This window comes from Pogonomyrmex barbatus, unplaced genomic scaffold (genome assembly GCF_055798465.1).
Source record: "Pogonomyrmex barbatus isolate J1 unplaced genomic scaffold, ASM5579846v1 scaffold5, whole genome shotgun sequence".
NCBI classification, from domain to species: domain Eukaryota; kingdom Metazoa; phylum Arthropoda; class Insecta; order Hymenoptera; family Formicidae; genus Pogonomyrmex; species Pogonomyrmex barbatus.
Genome location: NW_028297149.1, coordinates 8,859,460 through 8,882,921, shown reverse-complemented (window position 1 = coordinate 8,882,921; position 23,462 = coordinate 8,859,460). Strand labels below are relative to the sequence as shown.

Genomic DNA, 23,462 nt, shown 5'->3' with positions numbered 1-23,462 from the left:
AATGATCGACTGGCAATTACGTAATTGTAAACAGGCACAAAACTTCCATATTGACGGTCCAATTAATCTTAATATGAAGTAGTGTACGTTATGAACATGAAAACGAGGAGATTTTAGTGTTACAATTTTAATGTTATTGTTACACAGTACTGTAAAAATATACGAAAGGCGGTCGTTATTTGGAGTGAATAAATCATATACTTCCTAAATCACTGTTGCATGTTGTATCGTTATCGCTTTTCTCGCGTATCGCGAATAATTCTCTCTATGCAACGCAAAAGCTTTAATTTTGATTTATTACAGCCTTGGTTGTTTACTATCGGGAACTGCGGTTTCAAAGCAATTCAAGGAGATCGCTTTTCAAAAATTACTTTTCTATCTTAACTAATTTGAAGTTTAAGTTAAAAATAATAATGGATTTTTTTCTTTGATAATAAGATTTTTGATTTATGTTAAGCCACTGAAAGTCTTGTCTAAAACGTTGTCTTTTTAATATTACTTTTGAAAAATGTATTTCTATAATTTATTTGTCGAATGTTTCTGTCTATGAATGTCTAAGATTTATTTTAGTCAGGAATTGTAAACAAGGATCATCTAAAATTAAAACAGAAGTGGAACAGTTTTGCCTTGGTTAAAAAAATTATTTAATAAAAAATTGTATGGTTTTGTAAAACCATAAAGATAATGTGTGTGCATTCGCTGTTTTGAAAATAATAATTTGAAATGGAAAATGTTACATCTTTATTTAGCAAATTATATACAATTGTTGTTTATGCAAATAGTAGTACTGGTTTATTGTTTATACTTATTTTCTGTGAAATAAAATTAAGCTAAATACCAGACATTATTCTAATAATATATATAAACGTACAAAAATAAATATTAGAATTAATTAAGTTTTACATAAAATTAAAGTGTGCATATATGCAATCAGTTGATGGTGTAAATAAAAAATATCGTAATTATAATTTTGGCTATTTTTAGTTATATATTTCTTAATATAATTTTATTGGCTTCGAAAAAACTTTTGCAACTTCAATTTGTATAACTTTGTATTTCACAGCTTTTAATATATCTCTGTAATTGTACATGATAAACAAGCAAATTTTTTTAAAAGATTTTTAAAAGATATATCAATTATTTTTTTGTACAAATTTTAGTTTTGTAATCAACTATTTTTTATTATTAGTATTGTCGAAATAATTTTGTGCGTGTTGACATTCCTCTAATGTTCGTACGACATGACAGAAATAAATAAATTACGCAGGCTTTACGTTTATATAAATTTTTGATCGCGCTTAACATTAAAATCGTTATGCAATGTACTATTATCACGAAAAATTATATTAGTTTTGACAATGGATGAAAAGGAAGAAGTTGTCTTGACACGCGTTGACATAACTGATGACAGAATGTTCCATTTAATTACATGATTACATTATTAATAAGAACATCATACTAATCTTCATTATACACGTTCTTAGGAACACTCTGTATCTGCAAATTTTCTCCGCGTTTGCAAAGAAGACTAGCGTTATTAACAGCCGTGTAGAGGTACAACGCGTTCGCAACATACGTACTTTTAGATATCAAACATCCACACATGTTTTACATCCTGCGTCCATGTAATTTCCGGCATGGCTGTTCGTGTGAATCACTGATACGCCTAAATATCCCCTTTTAGTCCGTAAATTACATGCGGTGCTTTTAATACCGTTTATTTACATTTTCATCAATTTCCATATATCTTGCGCCTCTTCGTGCGATCAAAATAAGCGGATCAGTTCCTTTCTCTTCTTGCCGTAGAACTTTCTGCAAAGTTCTGCTCGCCTTCTGCTTATGTTTCGCGCCAATTCGTCTCGATGATGCAACTGTGTATCGTTTGGCACGCGGCTAAATCCAGCATCGGTTGCATCCGAGACTCGCGATTCGCGACCTCAATTGCGACCTTCGGAAAAGACTCTCGGATTAAAAATTTATAGAAATCTGCCGTTTCAAGAGAGTTCACAGAGAGTTTTGATTTCTGCTCGATGTCTAATTCGAGAGACGGCATTCTCTCGCAAAGAATGAATGTCAGGTAACCAGGTTGAAATTCAGCTCGCCCATGTAACGTGCCAGCTCCGCCCCAGTGAACTCGGTCTCGTCAAATTCCTGAAGACTGGAGTTGCTAATCGTATTGGAGCTCTCGATGCTCGGGTGACTCTGAAATCGGCATGGCGGCACGTTTTTCGGTTTCGTTGGATTCGTCGGTAAATTCTTCCGGTGTTGCGCGAAAAATCCTTTTGTGCCGAGGCCCAGTCTTTCCGTAAGGATCCCTGTTGAAGATATCAAAGGGCTGGGAATACCTTTTTTGGGATTTCATCAAATCGTACGAGTAAGAATTAATGCGAAAAATCTTGGCAGAAGACAGAAGCAAAAGTATCTATTTTTCGAAAGCACATTTATTTTGTAAATTTCTCACTTCAAATATGAAATGATGACTAGAAATTAGAAAAAAGTATAGAAATAAAAAGTATAGAAAAGTATAAAAATTACAAGAATCACGATACATATTTTTCTTAAGTTTCACACAGCTTTTACATTTTCATGCTTGTATATATATATATATATATATATAAAACTACAAAGCAACAAGAATCTGCTTATTAAATTCGAAACGATAAACATGCACTTGTATCTTTGAAAGTAAGATGCTTATATGAACTTGAGGAATTTAATATTGATATTTTCTAAGGCGCCATAATCTCGATAGAAAATTAACTTTTAATCATTACTCGTATCTTGATGAGATATCATTTTACACGTGCGCAATCATGCAGATGACGGATCGTGCGTATAGATTAATCAACATCGCTGAGACACAAATGCTACCTAAAGTGACAGCCTTCGACGACCTGTGAATCCTCGATAGGCAGTCGTTCGTGGCAGTCACGTTGTTGTTGCCCTCGTCGCGATCTTTGCTCAACGATGTCATCATGGTACCTTGACTGGAATCGGAATCTCTGGACACTCTTCTGGTGTAATCTCGGCAACTTGTTTCCCTGATCGCGATATGAGGCCGCTCGTTCTTCGCGAGCCCGTTCAGCTCGCAGGAGTTTGCGTTCGCTAGTGCAATATGCGTTAATCGTTGCTGTTCATCGCTAACCGATATTGAGGGTGAGTGCTGAGGGTCGTCGAATCGATGCCTCATCGACCTTTGATACCGCGACAGGCTGCTGTAAGTCGGCTGTCGATGCGTGCCCTTATGAGATGAGAACTTCCTGACGCAACGCTTGGGCAACATCGACTGGAACAATAAATGAAATGAAATTAAATGAAAATTATTTGACGCTTACGGTTTTATTGTAGTTGTCGTAATTGACGTCTTGTCAATAATATTTGAGAAAAGTTTGTGATTAAGTTAACAGAAGCTCTTTGTTTGAAGTTCAAAACTATTATTTATTGTACAAACATATTTGAATATAAAAAATCTAAGAAGTATTAAAAAATGAGAGAATGTAATAAAATTATAGAGATATAAAACATTTGATTATTTATATCAAAAATGATCTTTAATTAAAATCTTTAATTAAAGTGCATAAAGTTTATTTTTCTGTTGTTTGCATATATATTAGCGCTTAATTATAAACTGGTTCATATGGGGATCTCCAGTGGAAAATTAATCAACTAAATCCGATTCTTCTAAATGAGAAACTCACCTTGAAAGCCTCTCGAAACTTGTTAGACATAATATTGTAGAGGAGTGGATTCACCGTGGTGGATAAATAGTAGAACACCCCCGACACGTATGTGAGAGTAGTATAGACTATGACCACGGTATCCTCCGCCTCAGATGAGCTGAGACTGCTCTGAGCGTAAACGGCGAGCAGTCTCTGTGCGTGAAATGGCGCCCAGCAGATAAAAAAGGCTACCACTACTGCAACTATAAAGATAGTAAAGACATTCCGTTAAGTTGGAAGGGAAGCAAGGTAAGCCAAATCGCTCTCTCACTTGGGATATGAAACAAATTGATTTTTTTGCAAAATAAAATTAGCGTAATTAAGAATATTTTAGAAACGCTTTCTCCCCTCCCCTCCCCCCCTCATTCTAGATGTTACGATAATCATAAGATGTGCGTGTTAATGTCAGTTTGAGTAGAGCTCCTAGAGTTAATAGATCAAGAGATTAATCATCTTCGCATGATTCCTGCGAATCGTATTGAGGCAAATACGACGGATAACATTGCAGAGTCATCGCAGAGACCATTTGCCTTCATTTAGCACTTCAGATTACCTTTTGCGATTTCATTGCTTTGCACCAAGAGAATGAAGTTTTATTACGTCGTATCCACATCACTGTGGTACATTGCAGTCTTTGAAAGATGAGACAATCAACTTGTAGAAAATAAGGAAATCAAAAACTTGGTCTTCGTCTTCTTTTAGAATTTATTTTAGCATGTATATATATAAAATTTATTATGTATATATATATATATATATATATATATATATATAAAATATTATTATATATATAAAAATTGTAAGTTAAAAATAAAATGAAAAGATCATTTATTAATTAAAGATCCAGTAAAGAAATTTTCGCATGTTAAATATAGATGAAAAAAAAAATATGCTGTTTCATTAAGCAGAGTGGTCGATGACATTCGGGAAATGATGATAGCACGAAAAGCCATTTATTTTTATCTAAAATCTAGTTTTCTCGCAATTTCAAGTAATTACAATTTTAAGATTATCCAGCACAGATTTCTCTATCTTTTGTACGATCTTTACATTTCGCTTTTATATTCTAACTGTAGTTATATTCTAATTGTAGTCACGAGATCATAAATTTACTGATAAAAATTTAATTTAGGGAAACCACTCCTTTTAAATATTTCAAAATCGAATGATGCAGTTATATATAATTGTTGCATTAAACTGATGGTTAAATACAGAGTTCAAAAATAATATTTGTTTTTACAATATTTTTTTCTTGAAGTTAAGCAGTAAGTTTTTCTTAAACTTTTCATTACAAAAGAAAATAAAGTTATTTGCAACAAAAATGAAAAAATATAAATTATATTTAAATATGTAAATATTTCTATAACAAAATAAGTTAAAAATTTATAAACACAATAGTAAGAAAAAATATAATTAAATTTTTCACGTAATTCATCTTTTTGATAATAAAAGACTTACAGCGAACTATTTGGATGTTTTCACGTCGTGCCAAACTATATTCTGTGAATAAAATTTTGTAGCTATGTCGTCAATGTCACTATTGTCTTTTAGGAAGAAAGGAGCGATATAATATCGCTTAAAAACTTTCGAAGACTTAAGACATGACAAAACTCACAAAAGGTCATCAACAAAAATCGTAAAGATCTTAAACACAGTATTCGGAGATAAAGGCGTTTGAGAATACGGGTGAGATTAATGAGTCTCTTTGTAACTAACGCTACAATGATGAATGATTAGATTACATGATAATCCCTAATCGTAATTAATCGATATATAGTAGCCCAATATAATAAAAGCTTAGAGAGAACAATATTTCGCGCGATGCAAATATTATAATATATTATAATATTATACTTTCTTATTTTCCTGTGATCTGAAATGCAAAGAGTAGAAGAATGAAGATATCTAAATCTTAATCCTGGAAGCATGATCCTGCAATTTCGCAGGGGTATCCTTGAAGAAGCTTTTTGAAAAGAAGCTTTTTAAAAAAAGGCTTTAGGCGATAACTGAGATGTATAAAAAATTATGAGCGATCGCGGGCGTGAATATACAAGAACACTTTCACTGTCGTAAAAATATTTTATATTGGAACTCGATTTGGCAGGAAGAAAAGTATACAAAAAGTAGCTTTGCTTTCTGCTCGTCTTTAGGCGGATATTAAAGGATGAGGGATGTGACGGCTGTTGAGAAAGTAAATGGGTTATGTAGGATGGGATAATATTTCGAATTCAATTTACGCAAAATAGCAATGAAAAAATTTAAAGAATTATATACTTAGAAAATATTTGTTTATACTTACTCGATAGATGCGAAAATGACGAAACATAATCATTTTAAGGATTGTTTAATCTACAAGTTTTTTGTAATTAATTAACTTAAAAAACTCAGTACTTAAAAAAAAATCTAATTATCTTTTTTTATAAAACAATTGTGTATATATATATATATATATATATATATATATATACAATTGTTTTATATATATAATATATATAATATATATAATATATATATATATATATATATATATTAATTGCATAAGAGAAAAAAATTAGTAGTGAATAATTCAAAGATAAATAATGAAAGTAATATCCATAGTTTATTAGCAATTTTAATTAACGGACGAACTTTGTTTTTTATTTTAAGTTAAGCTGGAAAAGGATATAAATAATATGTTAAGAACTGTTCATTCTATTTCCATGGAAACATTTACAACGTTTACAACGTTTTACACGAAATTTTTAAATTCTGAAAGCTTCATGAAAATTTTTCTATTTTCAACATCTTTGCAGAAGCGTTTTCGTAAAAAATCGAGCGTTTCTGGAAAAAAATCGAGATAACTAACTCTTCACAATTTGTGAGGTATTGCGACTGTAAATACGCGTTTCTGGTTGACGAGGGATCGAAAACACAAATGAATCATTGGTGCGTTGATTTGAAACGTCGTTTCGTCACAGTTTGTCGCAACGATAGAAAACATTCGGCGGTACGGAAATGCGGAGAGATACGTATTTTTTTCTCTCTTTTTTTTTTTGCAGCTAGGTAGTCAATTTTATTACCGCGCATGTTCGTTGACAAACGAGATTCGCCCACATGCTCGATAGTATGAAGGTCGACATTTTTATTTCAATTATCGCTTCGGCCGAAATGCCTAGCCATCAGGAGAGAAAGAAGACAAGCGATCCCGCTGAGATCGTAAATTCTCACCGAACGAATCGCATTGGAATAGTTTTTCGTTTTCAAATTCGCGGATCTGATCACACCTCCTGATTCACCTCCAATACAATACTATGCAAAACACAAATGTATCAGTATAATATTTTTTATTTATCAAGCATCTTTTATTGCTATTCGTATCAATTTAATGTAAACGCGTAAAATTTGCTTGCGTTTGAATATTTTTATGATTGCCACGTGGCGCAAATGCATTATCACACACGGATGTAAAACTTGATAATAGAAAATCATTGTGGAAATGTGACGAGCGATTATTATGATTCGTAAAAGCTCGTTTAACTTTGCTTGATTAACAAATGCTTTTTTTATTTTATCACAGATGTGCACGGATCAGGAAGTTTGATACTCCGAACATGGATGTGGTCATTATCGCAAACGTAATGAGCTATGACTCAATAGAGTTTCGATTATCAATAAATTATCGATAAATTTACAAACGATCGTTTCCTCGTTAATAGAATGATAGTGTAACACGTCTGTCATTAAAATAATGAAATTCTCACTCGATAACTTATTGCGTCTCCAAACGATGACTTTCAGAGATGATCAATTTTCCAGATACTTAATGTATCTTAATTTAATATATTTAATTTTTTTTATTATTATATATTATTATTAGGGGTAACTTCTTCATTTCTTCATTATTTTTTATTTTAAATATAATTTCATATACATTAATTATATATATTAATTGTATTTCCTATTGTATTTTATCATAATTTTGTATTTATAACCTCAACTTTTATATAATTATATTTCTCAATTAGATATTTGAAAACCGAAGATAAACGTCAATGACTCATGTCATTCCGATTTATAGAAGCGGAAGAATTCAATGTCTTTCACACGCTTCGTTTCATATCTAATGGACCGTTTGATAACACCGGGGATTTCATTACGAAGATAACTACAACACACGCGTTTTCCGAAACCAATCAAATGTATCTTTCTCGCTTTTATTTTTGTATGGAACGCGAACGAGCGATCTCAGACTTCGATCGGCACGACAGAAAAAGAAAACATGGACGCGTGTGTGTATAAAAAGCAAACTTTTCTTTCCTTCAGATAACATGCATTATCTCTACGCTCTGGATAAATGAAGAGAGGAGTCTTTAGTATGTTAGAAGGAAGATAAAATAATTTATTAAAATAATTTATTAGAATTATTTGACGAAATGTTTCTCATCCTGGTCAAACAGATTGAATCGATGTAAAGTGAGACGGCAAATAAAAGATCTCGATGGTACTTTGCGATATTTAGAAATCAAAAGCAATGGGCAAATGTGCCTGTTAGGTATTTTTAGTCGGCACGTCGACCTTTTGTTACCATTGCGATCATCTGGATAGCATAACGATGATTTAGGATCGGATGTGCGTGGAATCCGAAGGGCCATAGAATTCTCATATGCCGAAGAATAAGAATGATTCCGGATGATTCCGGATAAACTATGATTTTGGACAGCGTGTTTTTTCGTTATGCTTTCCCTTCATTAAGCTTCACGTCGGAATGTTTCACATGTATTTCGATAAGGGGAACCTAAATAAAGTTTCTCGCCACGCGAGAGATTTGTGTTACCGGCGGTGTTACATCGGTATTTTCGAGAGTATGTTTGGACAATACTCCTGCATAAGAATTGAACTTACATAAGAGAGAAGAGTTTATCTAAATTAAATATCTAAAAAAATTATATAATAGTTTTAACGCTTAATTATCTGATTTTCTGTACTAGTAATTGCAAACTCTTGTATTGCTGCGTGCGTAAGGCACATATTCCTAGAATAGCTTACACTTGATTCACGAGTGGTTCAAGGGGTAAAGATACAATGGAAGAATGTTCGGCATATCGCGCAGCGATAAATGACGCGAGCGATAAATTGCGATCTGGAAGATCTGCGAACTGCCATAATAATTCAGTGTAAATTTGGATGCGACCCACGTGGAACCTTTCGGAGATTACTCGAATCTTACGTAAGCGGATCGGTCGAAAAATAGACTGGAAATCGCCTGAGATTAGATCGGGCAAAGATACACAATTCGTCGTTCACCAGAATGCATCTGCGAATGCGTAACAATGGCAATTTGTTTAATCATCCACGTTAAGGACCCTGATATATATACGGAACGGATGTAAATGTATTAATTGCTTCAACAGATCTTTCATTTAAATGTTCATCGTAAAGAAAATACGAGACATTTAAATTTTCAACGGCGATGACGATCGTGACGTGTATTAGTCCCATAAGAAATGTTGACTCATTGAAATTATGAATTGGTTTTCCATTCTTCCTCAATATATTTTCCCCTTATTTCGCGTCGCTCAATTTGTCTCTGGACTCGACGGCCTTGAAAGCAAAGTTCGAAAGAAATTCAATAAAGAGACCTGATCCGAAAGTTCGTCGGGGAGGCCAGGACAGAAGGAGAGCTGCCGGCTTGTCGATGCGACCGAGGATGAAATCGGGACTGTTGCGTGACATCGTGAATGATTAGAAGTGTGACGAGAAGAGCAGGTCGTTTATCTATGACTATTACCGCGCGCGAGCGGAATAATTCTCCGGGGTTTTAGGCGCAGAGCCTCCGAGCTCTCGAGGCCGCTCGTAGCAAGGTGGAGAAGATAAGGGGCTAACTCACGAGAAATGTCGATAATGTTCGAGGTCTTATACACCCTCATATTTCAAATTTCGCCACTATGTTGGGGCGCTGCTGGATGTCGGTTTGATTTTTTTTTTGTGCCGACGTTAATACTCAATTGATTCGCTGAAAATATGACGGCGCGCTTTTTTTTTTTTTTTTTTTTTACGAAATAACGAGATTGGCGAACACATTTGAATATATGTGAATGAATATCGCGTGTGTCTCGTCCAATTTGGGATTACGCACGTATAAACATTCGTTTGAAATTAAAATTTTCAGATTAAAAGGTTTGATTTACGTCTCTTTAGTCATTATAGAATAGAGAGAATAATTCCGTAATAATCGATTTCAATATCAATCTTGGTGAGAAAAAAACTGTTTTAAAATTTTTTCAAAAAATTTATCGACCTTGTATGAATTTTGCGAGATTTCTGATAATGACTTGCAGAAGCATGATTTAGCCCTAATAATATCTTGGAACGCCCAAAACATTCGCTCGGCATTCTCACGTTCGCTCGATTCGATCCGACTAATGCGCGTATCCGAGTTGACAGGCCTGAAAATGGACGTAGTGTAATCGAGTCTGAAATCAGTCGTTGATCCGCTTATTTCGTCGTGGGCACGCCCGGCAATCCTCACGATCTCATCGCGTTCGGTGATCTCGTTGATCGCCGTCTTGACGGAAATAGTTCAGCCTCAAGAGACTTGTCAATGGCTTCTTCCAACAAACGAGTTCGTCGATCCTATTCCTATCACGAACAAAGCGTGGTATCGTAAGAATGTCGCGTCGCGCGAAGACCTATTACGTATTCGAGGGCAAGCGGAAGCAGCGTGGAAATTTTCTTTTCCCATCAAGACATTCCGAAAAGGCAATTTACTGGTAATATTGTTCGTAATATAAATGTAGAATTATTTTAATCCCAAATAAAATTGGAGATAATAAAAAAAAGTTTGATATTGAGTTCCTTTAGAAAAATTACTTTCTAATAAGATGAAGATACTTGTTAAATTTTCATTACTTTTTTTATTAGATCTTTTTTACAAAAGAATTTTTTATGATATATGATTATTTAAGTGTAAGAAAAAAATTTTTTCGAAAATATGCTTATATATATTGTATACATATATTTTATTTTATTCCTGTGTTGATAAAATTAAGATACAATTTTATCAAAAATTTTAAATTAAGAGAAAAGAGATTTAAGATTAGAATAGTCTAAATTTTAAGTTTCGAAATCTAGATGTCAAATAAGAAAATAAAAAGAACTTGTAAGAGGGTCGAAGTAAATGTCACGTGAATAAAGACTCTTTATTACGAACAGCGTCGACGTCGCAATGGCAAGGGGGAGTTTATGCGAAACCATAAAAAGTCCACCAAACACCCGCGATTATACTCCCGAATCAATATTTTCTGATATTTGTGCGTTTCAATGACAGACCGATATCGTGGATTTCTATTGTTAAAATATTCGTAAAGTTAGATACAACGAAGCATATTAGAATCGATCGTACGGACGGTTTCTCTCAATGTTTTAATAGATCAAATTGGATTTAGAAATGGCATTTATCTCTATATAATTCTTATATTTTATTCAGGAAATGAATATAATATTGAATTAACAGCGATAAATGGAATTAATAACATCATAATTTCTTTCCTATGATTTTTTTCATTTTATGTGTCTAAATGAAAACATGTAAAGAATATTAAAATTTTGCTTGAAATTAAATGTCGATCTCGCCAGGATATTGTTTGGTATATGACGTGTCACGGTATTTCAGGAGATATAGATTCTGTCCACTTAAACGTAAATTCAATAATTAATTTTATATTATGATTTTCACATGTAAAAAGCAATTAGTAAATGATAATGTCATTTTCAGATTGCAGATATTTTTAAATTTTATATTTTTAATATAATATATGATACTTATACAGATTTATATTTGATGAAAAAGTTGAAGCTTTAAGTGTCTCTTTATTAATGTAGTAACGTGTTTGCGAAATTACTTGCATATCGGGACGAGGTAACGACGCTTACGGCATTACTTAAATATCTATGTTCTTCTAGCAAAGTTCTCTCAAATATCTAAGTGCGGAGTTGAATATTTCATGGTGCTGCTGCAGGAATGTCTGGCATTAAGCATTCGCCAACTTGCTCCAAGCGACTCCAAGCTTATCTGAACTTTTCGTAAGAAAAGAACATTTGATATATTTGAATTATTTGCACTTGAAACTATGCCAACTTACTAACTTTGAACTAAAACATATTACATTTATATATTATTAGTTAACTAATTATTAAATGTCAATATTGCCATAAAGTTTATTAAATTATAGCGCTGCATGATATATCTGTTTGCAAATATCACAAATTATTTGAAAAAATGCAGAATGAATAAATGAAATACATTTTATGATCTTCCGTTCGTTGAGTTCAAATTTTTCTTAGAATAAAACTTTTCAAATTTTAATTATATTTGGAACAAAGTTTTTTCTCTTTTCCTCAAATTGAAATTGTATTAAAATCTACTTGAAATTAATTGAAGCTTATAATTTTATTATCCGTTTGACTTCTTAGGAAACTTATTATTACACAGATTGAACTATTTATTCCAAGATATTCTGCATATCACGATTCAGCGTATTCTCCCAGGATAGTAAACTTTTTCCTGTAAATTTTTCTAAGAATTGTAAGCTTTATTACAATGAATCACTACTTTCGATATTCAGTTAATTATACAGTCTGATGGATAAAAGTCTTTGATGACTTCATAAGTATCCAAGAGTCGAAATAAGTCCGATTTCAATCATCTCAAATCGCGTTTCTAAGGATGCCCGACCGCAAGTTGTAATTTCCGGACGATCAAAGTGACCGCGTCGCTTACCGAGCATGCGAATGACGTTCCTCTGAGCGTTCGTCTTTCCTCTGCTGCTGTCCGCGTGATTCAAACCACCGGGAACGTGATGCCTCTTACTGATGGTCAGCAGGCTCGAGCGTCGCAGCTTGACGGCTATCAGCACGTACAGCACGGTGATGATCGTCATCGGTATCACGAAGAATAGAATGGTCGAGATCTCGAAGGCGTGCTCGTTCAGCGTCCATCGTACCGAACACTTGGCACTGTCCGAAATGATGGTTTCGTTAAAATACTCATAAACGATGCCGAACTGGATGGCCTGCGGAATGGCGAGGCACAGAGCCAACAACCAGATCGCCACCACAAACTTGACCGCCCGAGACAGCTTCGACATTGTATGCGAGATGAAGGGATGACAGATCGCCACGTACCTACGGCGAAAGAAATGTTAAAAAGGATTTTGTTCCTTTGAAAAGATCCGGCTTTATCTCGAGAATATCCGAATCGTATTGGAGTTTACACGCAATCTAAATCATAGCTATTACAGAACTGTGATGATAGAAGCTTGAAGCGAGTTTTTCTTTTCATTGTATTTTATTGACTTCACACACACACACACACACATCAGACGAGAGTTATAGATAAACGCGAAATACGTTATCTATAACGTATCTATAACACACCCGCGATTCGTGAAAAAAAGGGGAAAAAAGAATGGAATATTCTCGGGATATCAAATGGATAAAAATCGGGTGATTGGCAGGTTGAATGATTTGAAACATATTTACGACGCCCTATCAATCCGGATGTCGGACGATATGCGCGATATAATACTTTTAAACTCACCTCTCGACGGTGAAGGCCGTGATGGTGAGAACGGTGGCGTTGGCCGAGGTCTCCGCGGCGAAGCTCTGAATAATGCAGAACGCCTCGCCGAATATGTACGGGAAGTTCGACCAGATGTAATACATTTCCGGTGGCAGACCGGATACGAGTAGAAGGAGGTCGGACACCGCGAGGCTGAAGAGGTAGTAATTGGTGGCGGTGTGCATGGACTTGTTGCGCGCGATCACCACGCACGTGGAGATGTTGCCGATCATGCCGGTGAAGAAGATCACCACGTAGATCACGGTGATGGGTAGCACGACGTACAGGGAATCTCGGCGGGTCGACGCGATGTCGTCGTCGAAGAGGATCATGTTCGTGTAATTCATGCGAACGACGCCGCCGATCGTGGAGTGAGGCTCCTGCAGATAGCCGGTCGTCGAGAATCTCCAAGAATCCCCTGAAGATTCCCCTTGGGGAATCTTTGTAATATTCGTTATTGTGTTCGAGATCATTCCGCTTCCTTTAGCGTTCTCGGAATACGATGGCAATTGGCGAGGATTGACTTCGAGAGGATAGTAAATAAATTGACGTTCGGGATTTCATAATGAAATTTTAAGTCGATAGCTTGAACGAGAAGATATTTGTAAGTTATAAACTTCCGTCTACATTTTCGTTGTTTAACTTTGTTCATAAATATTCCAGATCGGCTTAATTAAATTGTAATGACGATTTTTACTCCGGAACACGGGAATTATTTATATATCTTCCTCGAGCAGTGTCGACGTTCCCATAAAAGTCCGTCGTTGTAATCCTGGTTTACGATCGATGTTGCTGGCGGATTTCAGTCTACATCTTGTCGAAAATGTCAATATTTTTCACGTGTCGTCAGTTTTTCGCGATGCAAGATCCTTCCGTTGCTTACCCTCGTCCACGTGTTGACCTGAAATTGCAAGTTTGCTCTAATTTTCATAATGTCCAAAGGGATACGAAAGGGCAAACATCGGGCTATACAGTCGTAATTGAGCAATTAAATTTTGGATAAGGGCGTAGTTATTGCGTTCTCGATCTTCTGGATTTGCAATAGTGGTATATTATGGATTTGCAATAGTGGTATGTTATAGTGGATGGCACTACGGATGGCATTACGGATGGATAGGGGTTTTCATCATCTACCGATTAACGTTCCGCCCTCCCCGACGCTTTAATTAATTTCGGTCAATTTACGCGAGAATTGAAGGGCCGCCTAAATTCCTCAATCAGACCTACCTGCAATATTGTTCTCGTGGCTCAGACGCGACCGATATAAACTTCAACGCAAACTTATTTTTGTTAAACGTATTTAATTTCTAATTATCTTTCGATGTACTCGCAACCAGATGAGTCGGCTGTCTCGTTACCTCACAGATCTGCCATCAATTCGTTTCGCGGGAGATCGACGTGACCAATTATTTATGTTCGTTACGCCAATTATACAATGAATTTTAATAGTAGTCAGTTGACGCATAAATCTGCCTGTGACGTTGCTACGCATCATAACAGCTTCATTCATTAACGGCAAACAAATCCGTTCTATTTTGTGCGAATCCTATTTTTTCACAATGGATATCATTAGCGCGTGGAATTATTCGCGGAGTCTGTCGCTAACGAAATGTCTTTAAAAAGATCTTAATAGCGTATAATATGATTTTCAGCCATATATGATATTCCTGTTTGTTACTAAATATCCGCTTACCACACTGTCACCATTGTGTTAACTGCTCTGACAAGGGTATCACTTTCCGAATATATACACTGCTGATCTTTGAACACGTCGCCTTTAGCCGCGGTCCACTTTCCAGACTCTATACAAGCATTACCGGTCCATTCAATCTTTGAAATATCATATTTCTCTGCGACAAATCGCTAAGGCGATGGTAGAAATATGATAACCGTGTTTACCGATATAAAATCGCGATATTAAGTGCAAAAATGGTCCGATATATATATATATATATATATATATATATAAATTAAGTGTTCGAGTGTTATACTATATATTACAACTTCTTTTTATAAAAAATTTTTCAATTAATCGCATGGAAAGTTTCATGAAAAAATACAAAGTATTTGTCCAAAGTAACTAAAATATTTCTACGACGATAATAATAACATTTAACACTTTCTCTTTAACTTTCTCGAATTTTAATCTAGTCGATTGGAAAATTTATTTAACTCTCGAGTTAAAAGTTCGCACGGAGCAATCCTGAGTTTATCCGCAAACCGTACCAAGCTCCGCGGTCGCAGCGCGCATTTTCCGAGCGCGTCGCTTCGGCAAAACAAAGCGGAGATTTTAGTAGCGCATTTCGAAAGCCACAAACCGCGCACACTCTCGACTAGGAGTCCTAAACCCGTTTCTGCGTCATCACGTTTGCGAAAATTGTTTCTACGCGCGCGCGAGAACATATATACTCCGTCTCCACACACTCGTTGTCTTTACGATCGGCGACGCTGTGCTTTCGTAAACGCCGTCCATCGAACAGAACGGAAACACATGGCGCTATTTTCGTCGCAGATCGCGCTCCCAGCTGACGTCTAGCGTTGTCTAATTGGCCCCAATGAGTCGTTAACTTTTTTGTTGTCAAACGTTGCGTGAAAATCGCTTTCGCCCCGCGAAGTTAGTACGTCAATTTCCTCGATTTGTCCGCCATTTCAATCTTCGATGTGAACCTCCTGGCTGAACCTCTGACACTTCGAAATATGTTAACGAGACCTCTGACGTGTACTTTGGACGAGCAGTTGTCAGTTTTTATTATATATCGTATCTCTTCAGCTATCTTTCGCTATCTTCTTTTTTATAAAATAAGACGTAATCTCACGTAATGAATAATATATGAATAATATATTTCTACAATTTTAAAGTCCTCGTACTGCTGTTATGCCGTTACGCAAGTATTTCTAAACGCGAAAAAAATGCGCTCTCAAATAATTGACGTTAGAAAAATTTATAAAAATTTTCCACGTTAAATATCTCTTTACGAAGCACGACTTTCTTTATTCTCAAACTGAATGTTTCCGACAGCTCCAGAATTCTTCTCGTTTATTTAACTTACATGTCTGCTATTGTTCATTTCCTAGCAGTTTTAACAGAAATTTTTGATTTATCGCTCGGTTAGTGGATCATAGTCATAGTTTGTCAAGCTTTAAAGATTTAGGAAACATCTGACACGCTTCAATTTATTCTTCTTCTCGTAGCTGTCGTTTATTTATTGTCGCAAATTCATTCTTGATTTTATTTACGAAGCAGCGTGAGCATATGGGACTTTAACAAGGATGAAAAAATAAAAATCACTTTTGATCACAGCGATCGTTTCGTGGGATTATTTATGACGATCTGTCTTATGATAAATAAGTATATACTTATGAATCTTACCGCGTCGCTTTTGCTTAAGCTCTTGAGATTCGAATAGCCGGAATTATTTATGTTACACTCTTATCGAATCAATGCGTGCCAATTCCGTAACATTTATCGTGTTCATTCGTTCGCACGATGTGCGATTCTTTGGGACGCCGCAAAAAATTTACTCGTAACTTCTCTATCAAAAATCTTATGCGATTATATCGTGTTCTCGTATCTCTGTGATGATATCAGAATGATATCAGAACAAACGGGGTGTTAGTTGACAATGATTCTTAGTTAGAATTAATTGGTATAATATAGCGGTATAATATAGAGCTTATATATAAGATATAGAGCTTTACTAGAAACAACAGGCGGTCTAGATTAACGCACAATGATCCCTATTGGAGCAACACACAATGTTATAGTTCCATTAACATACAGAGCTCTTTGTTGGAACAACAGGCAGTTATCGATTGGGAAATTAATCCTTCATTTGTAGAAGGCGTCAACGGACAACTCCATCGGGACCATAATTCAATCTGTCATCTGATCCGAGTTGGATTCACATTATCGTCGAACTTGTGCAAATATGATAGGGAAACGCGAGAGTGTGATGTCAATTGACAGCCGTGGATGACAATTGAGAGTATTAAATCTATTTTTTTGAAGCAAAACATCGAGAAAGTGCCTCGAGCGATCACTCTCGATTACGATGATGTTTATGCGAAATTGGCGTAAGTACCTGATAATGCGTACGCACAGTAATTTCTCGTTCAACTGCGACGATCAAACGCGACGTAAGAGGCCTTCAGGAATATTACAAATTTTGCAATTATCTTCATGTAAAAATTAGCAATCTTTTTTATATTCCATAAATTTAAATTATGTAATCTTTAATTTTATTTTAGTTTAAAAAATTTTTTTGGCTGGTACGATGTATTTAAAATAGCAGAAGTGTTTTAATTAAAATTATAAACGTTAATAATGTTAAATAGTTAACAACTTGATTCAATTACAGAAGTACTGTGCAGAATTGATTTATTAATTGCACTAGAAATTTTCAATAAACAAAATTCTTTGACAGAAGGTTCAATACTATTGTAACTTCTTAATTTATATGATTTTATAATGAATTAATTTTAATAAAATAAACTCTGAAGACTCTCTATTTGTATTTCTTACAATGTTTTTCTATGTGACTGAGAAAATTTATTGAATGTAAAACAAATTCGGTTATGTATTTTCGACTATGACATGAACCTAATTTAGTTTCTAATGCGAGCAAACAAGCTCAATGGGAAATAAATTACATTATTACACGTTTTGTTTTTCAGTAACAGTGAAGCGATTTGATTAATTATGACAGACGCGAGGATTGCGTGAATTGTAGAATTATATATTTCTCTGAATTCTATATTTTTCAAGGCTTGGCTAAATAAATCTCGATCTTTCAAACATCAATATTATTTTTATCAATGTATTTTTAATATTTTGCGTAATAAATAATTTTTTTCGTATAATTATAATTTTTAAATTAAATTAACATTTTAAATAAGGATATAAAAGTTTTATTGAATTTAATTAATCAATTTCGAGGGATAAAGTATTAACCAATTTGAATAACAAAGTTGAATATTCGCCGTACAAATATTAAACTCGACAAATTTTTTGTGAAGATTACGAAACTTATTATGAAATTCTTTGATTTTATTATAGAAAGATTTTATTATAGAAAGTATATAAAAAAAGATTTAAGATAATAAAAGAAACTCGCGAAGTTTTCCTTCATTTTTAAGATAGCAGCCTCTGTAGTATCCAATTATTGGAAATAGCATCTCTCGGTTATGATCACGCGCAATATTCGCGATTGCAGCGCAGCTTTTAGTGCCATTGAAACCATTAAATATCGATAACATGGCCCATTTATTGATAAACCGGAATCTCGTATGGGAAAATTACACTTGCTATAAAAGTTTATCATTCAATCATTTTCCATATTTATTTTATAATAATACAATATATTGATTTTGTTTATTTTATTTATATAATATCTTTTTATATTATAGATTACTATAGCTTGCTGTTTGCATTTAATTAGCATGCAACGTATATTTAATTTTATGCTTACTACTTTTTGCAATCATATTACAGCATAAATATAAATTTTTAATGTAAATAGTCAACAATTAGCATTTTTAAAACAAAAATATATACATTTTGCATATACGTTTTGCTTGATAATCGCCGCATTAATACACTCGACCTATATTATGCATTAAATGACGAAGAGGAAACGACAAGGTTGCAAACTGATATCGACTGAACTTGGCAGTGCAGAAATGCAGATAAGTACACTTGGTGTGGCAGAAATAAATTTATTTCTTACAAAAGAGCAGTGTTTTTTTTCGCGTTGTTAATATTTATCTCTTTATTAAATCAAGCACAATATTGATTTAATTTTTAGACTATTTCGAACAGTTTTCTACTCTTTTTCCAGTATCAAGGTGTACCAATTCGCGTTTTTCTTTTCTCACTGCGCTAATAGGCAATATGTTTCTGCCTATCAAATTGCAGTTTTTTATCTTTTTTTATTCATACAAAATTGTTTTAGAAGAAATTATGGAGTTTATCGCGACTCTTTCACCTGTTGCACGGAGAATGATCGCTCGTAAAAAGAGCACATTTATCCGACGATGTGTTATCGGAATGTATTATCGATCATCGATGGCCATCCTCGGACCATTTCCTGACGGGATGTGCGACACGTTCAAGCTGCCGTTTATCATCACAAAACGTTCAGTCGTATAAATCTCGAAGACGATCTACTTCGAAGCAAACTCGTATTCAATCGTGATGCATGATCGCTGATCATAAATTTTAATCCGGACTCGCACGACTGGCGTCACCTGTTGCATCACAATTTCGCGGATTTCCAGAAAATGATTTTTAGCTAACCGTTGCTGTTTTCAACTATTAACGGAATACTCCGATATCGTATTTATTATTATTTTTATCATTTATAACTCGCTTTAACTACGGCATTAATTTATATTACGTTGATTTAAATCTGTATGTACTTTATATAGAATTATCAAGTTAAAATTTTCATCGCATTAAAATATAAAATGACGCTTAAATATAAGATTTTAATAATATAGTAAATATTATTAATGTATATTACATTTATATTACATTTATATCGAATTACCTGGGTGGAAATACGCGCTACGATAGAACGTACTTTCTTGCACTCATGTTAGTTCCCTTGATTCAGATATGTCACCACTTGTGTGTTTTTATTCATTCACTGTAATAAAAATAAAATGTGAACGAAGGCCAAACACGCGCGTTAATCTTGTGACAGCTTCAGATTCCCGTGACATAAATCATTGTTTTAAAATATGTAGTGTGAAATATTTCTCTAATAGAACAATGCTGCCTTGACCGCGTCTGATAGAAGAGATTCCACGTATATAATTTTTTATTTTTATTTTTATTTTTATTTACCGGATGCAAAGTTGCTCTAATCGTTACGAATTTCGCTACTAGATATTTATCGCGTATTTATCACGATATTTTATTCTGGCAAATGAATATTCTGTTTCGCATCATCTTGTCTATAACAAATTAGCGCTTCACTTATTTACAGTTCTAATATAATTACCGATGCGTTCGTTCGTCTGTAAAAACTCGAAAAAAGATCAAAAGATCCTGTGTACTGCATCACATAATCGTGCACAATGTCCTTATGTCTTATTCCCTTTCACAATTACGCGAGATCGGAGCGTCACTTCGTGCCGGGGAAAAAGCCGAACTCGATTTGGCGTGGAAATGTCGAATCGCCCCTTGAACCAAGCGCGTGCTGAAGACATCCATGGTGGGAGTTTTGCGCCAGCGCGAAGCTCTCAACCATTTATTATCTATACATTCAAGTATCGTATCACAATGAAATTTGATCTACGGGAGTAAAAATAGTTTATCTAATAATTATCGTAAATACGGAGATGTAATGGTTATTTTTATACGTCAATTTTATATTATTATTAAAAGTTATATATATCTTATATTTACATAAAAAAATTGAAACAGTTTTAATTCTGTAAAAGCAACTGTTTTACATTTAATATTTTAAAAAACGAGAGTGGAAGATAGAGAAAGAGACGAGAGATAAACTTCAGCATGGTATTTGAAAGTTATGTAAATGCTTCTTTGAAAAATCTAAATAAGTTACGAATTTCGCAGACGGAATTAATTTTAATTTAATGCTAAATTTCATTACTCGCGTCTAGGAAAAAGAAAATTTTGACAAAAAAGTTGGGAAAGTCGCGGCAATGCAATCGTAAAAATCTTGTGGGTGTTTTAATCGTAAACTTTGGTCCGTAAACACCCTGCTGAGTTCACGGGATCTAAAGTGACGCAATAAAGGGAAATTTACGGCGAGGATAAACTTAAGCTCTCTTCGTTATCAAAATCACGCGAACATCTCATATACTCGAAAACTTCCGCTCTCTGCAATAAAGCTTAATTGCCAATTCCGACGTTTCTTCGATGGCGTAATTTTTCATTAGCGATTTTCCCTTGATAAAATTCCCATTCTTCTACGTTGCTGCATCCGGCCAGATGGCTTTTAAAAGACGTCTTTCTATAGCACCTTACACCACTGACCTTTTTCTCGTTCGAGCTTTCGCGTTTCGTCGGACTTCTGCTTCGGCGCAACAAAGCATGCATTTCCTGGGTCGATTAAAAACCATTCTCTTCAGGAAATTAAAAGTCATTCGACATTACACGTCTTTACGTGTAAAATATTCACAAAAAGCAATGTCTTGGAAATTCAAATATTTCACTAATTTATCTCCTCCCATAAAAAAATTATCGCGAAAAAGAGAGTAACAATATTTACATAATGTTCTAAAGACAAAATAAAGAAGCCATTTTTGAATGTAAAAGTCTAGCAAGACTTACTATAAATTGTATTTAAAAAAACTTCCATTAGAATGTAATTTATGTATACGTCGATATAGTGATAGTGTTAATTTCCATTATTTGAAAAGAGAAAAGGTATATTTCGATCTTTTTAATATATTCTACGAATGTGTGTAAAACATATAATAATAATAATGGGATAATGGGATAATGGGATGTAAGATAAAATATTTGATTTTATTCGCTGTACATTTGCAAATTTAAAACCTCAACATCTACGCCAAATATTTCTTATGATATCATATTTCTTAAAATATAAAAGTAATCAAGTTAAAATATTACAACTCTTCAAATTATTTCACTATAATAGAGTTTACATTCGAAAGAAATTTGCAAAAGTTTATAAAAGCTAGGCATTGGACATTTTAGCTGAAAAAAATTAATTAATCGTTTTTTCTTAAAAGTAATTTAAATGATTGAATTATTTTGCAAGAATGAAATAAGAAAGATAACTCAGATAACTAGATAACTCAGTACATAAAACAGATTGTATAAAAAAAGGAAAGTTATTGATCGAGGTCGCGAAGAGAGAAAATTCATAAATCAAAGAGATGCGAAGTGCGTATTTGTACTTGTGCGTGTGACACATCCCACCGATGTAAATTTTATTCGCTCATTCAGCACGACCTACGTGCACTATTCTATTTTTCTCGTTTCTTTTCTGTTATTGTTTCTATTACTTTTCCTCGGATATCCACCTGAACTCCCTTCGATTTCCTCTTTATGTATCTCTACCGCACTATCATCTATTCACAGAAGAAAGGACGAAATTCACCCCACATACATACATTGAATAGAAATTACTCATTTAGCTTAGAACGTCGACAAAACTTTCTAGGGGAATAAAATTTACACTTTTTTGCATGGACATATAAGCGTCTTGAATTTATTAATAAACAGGTTGAAATAAATCATGCAATTCTTTTTTGCTTTCGTGAACATTCTAAAGAAATCGAAAAATTAAAAAATAAATTTAAATAATACATTTGAATAATTAAATGTAAAATGTATATATAATTTATACGTTTTATAAATGATATTAATTAATAATGTAAGCTGTGTAAAATGTGTAGGACATTAATGTCATTATATAATTGTGTAATGCATATTAATTGGATTAATACTTATTCTAGTTATTATAATAATAAAAGATATAAAAAAATCAACTTTATATTATCCATGTCTCATTGTGCATTAAAATTTAAAATAGTTCTTAGAATATTTGATTTGCTAATTAAATAGAAATCGCATGTATATTTTGAACATTGAAGAATCAGCACATCTTTTTATTTTTCGTTACATGACCTTGCTGTCGAAGACACGAACTACAGAATAATCTCGGAACTCTCATAAAACTAAGATTCTAAAATGGTTCTATGACGAAGCGTGACACTGCCGAGCGATAGTAGTTTTCGGCTATTCATTGCATAAGAAAATTACGAAAGAAACTTCTACTAAAATTGTAGACGCGACATAATCTCAACGAACGTCAGAATCGCCATTTTCGCATTTGAAATAGCATTTTGTGATGCAGAGAAGAATATATATATATATATATATATATATATATATATATATCAAATTGCCTATTTAATTTCATAATTGTCATATGAAAGTATAAAATTGCACATGACAGTTATGAAATTGCAATTTTATACTAAAGTTTAAATGGTCAATATGCGATCGATCGAGTTTAATTTACAATTAGTAGTTAGCAGTTCGAGAATTTATGGTTAGTTAATAGTTAGCACTTATTGATTTCTACAAAGATATTTAATTGAATAAATTTTGATTTAAATAAATAACAATCAAGAAATTAAAA

General features: G+C 33.8%; 1 protein-coding gene across 5 annotated transcripts; it reads right to left on the bottom strand.

Moving 5' to 3' along the window:
• Positions 1-717: 717 nt before the first annotated feature.
• Positions 718-20,636, bottom strand: LOC105427426 (pyrokinin-1 receptor). 5 transcript variants are annotated; one of them, XM_089081409.1, is made up of 7 exons: positions 20,322-20,636; positions 19,866-19,964; positions 13,297-14,218; positions 12,478-12,881; positions 3,699-3,922; positions 2,895-3,286; positions 718-2,315 (listed from the first exon to the last, which is right to left on the bottom strand). In XM_089081409.1, exons 3-7 carry the CDS (start codon positions 13,788-13,790, stop codon positions 2,168-2,170), a joined length of 1,662 nt encoding a protein of 553 aa, XP_088937535.1. In that variant the 5' UTR covers positions 13,791-14,218; positions 19,866-19,964; positions 20,322-20,636; the 3' UTR covers positions 718-2,167. The 5 variants fall into 5 exon arrangements, with proteins under 5 accessions (XP_088937535.1, XP_088937530.1, XP_088937532.1 ...); XM_089081404.1 differs by having other exon boundaries at positions 2,872-3,286; positions 20,322-20,534; XM_089081406.1 differs by lacking the exons at positions 19,866-19,964; positions 20,322-20,636 and adding exons at positions 15,011-15,119; positions 15,544-16,055 and having other exon boundaries at positions 2,872-3,286.
• Positions 20,637-23,462: the final 2,826 nt, after the last annotated feature.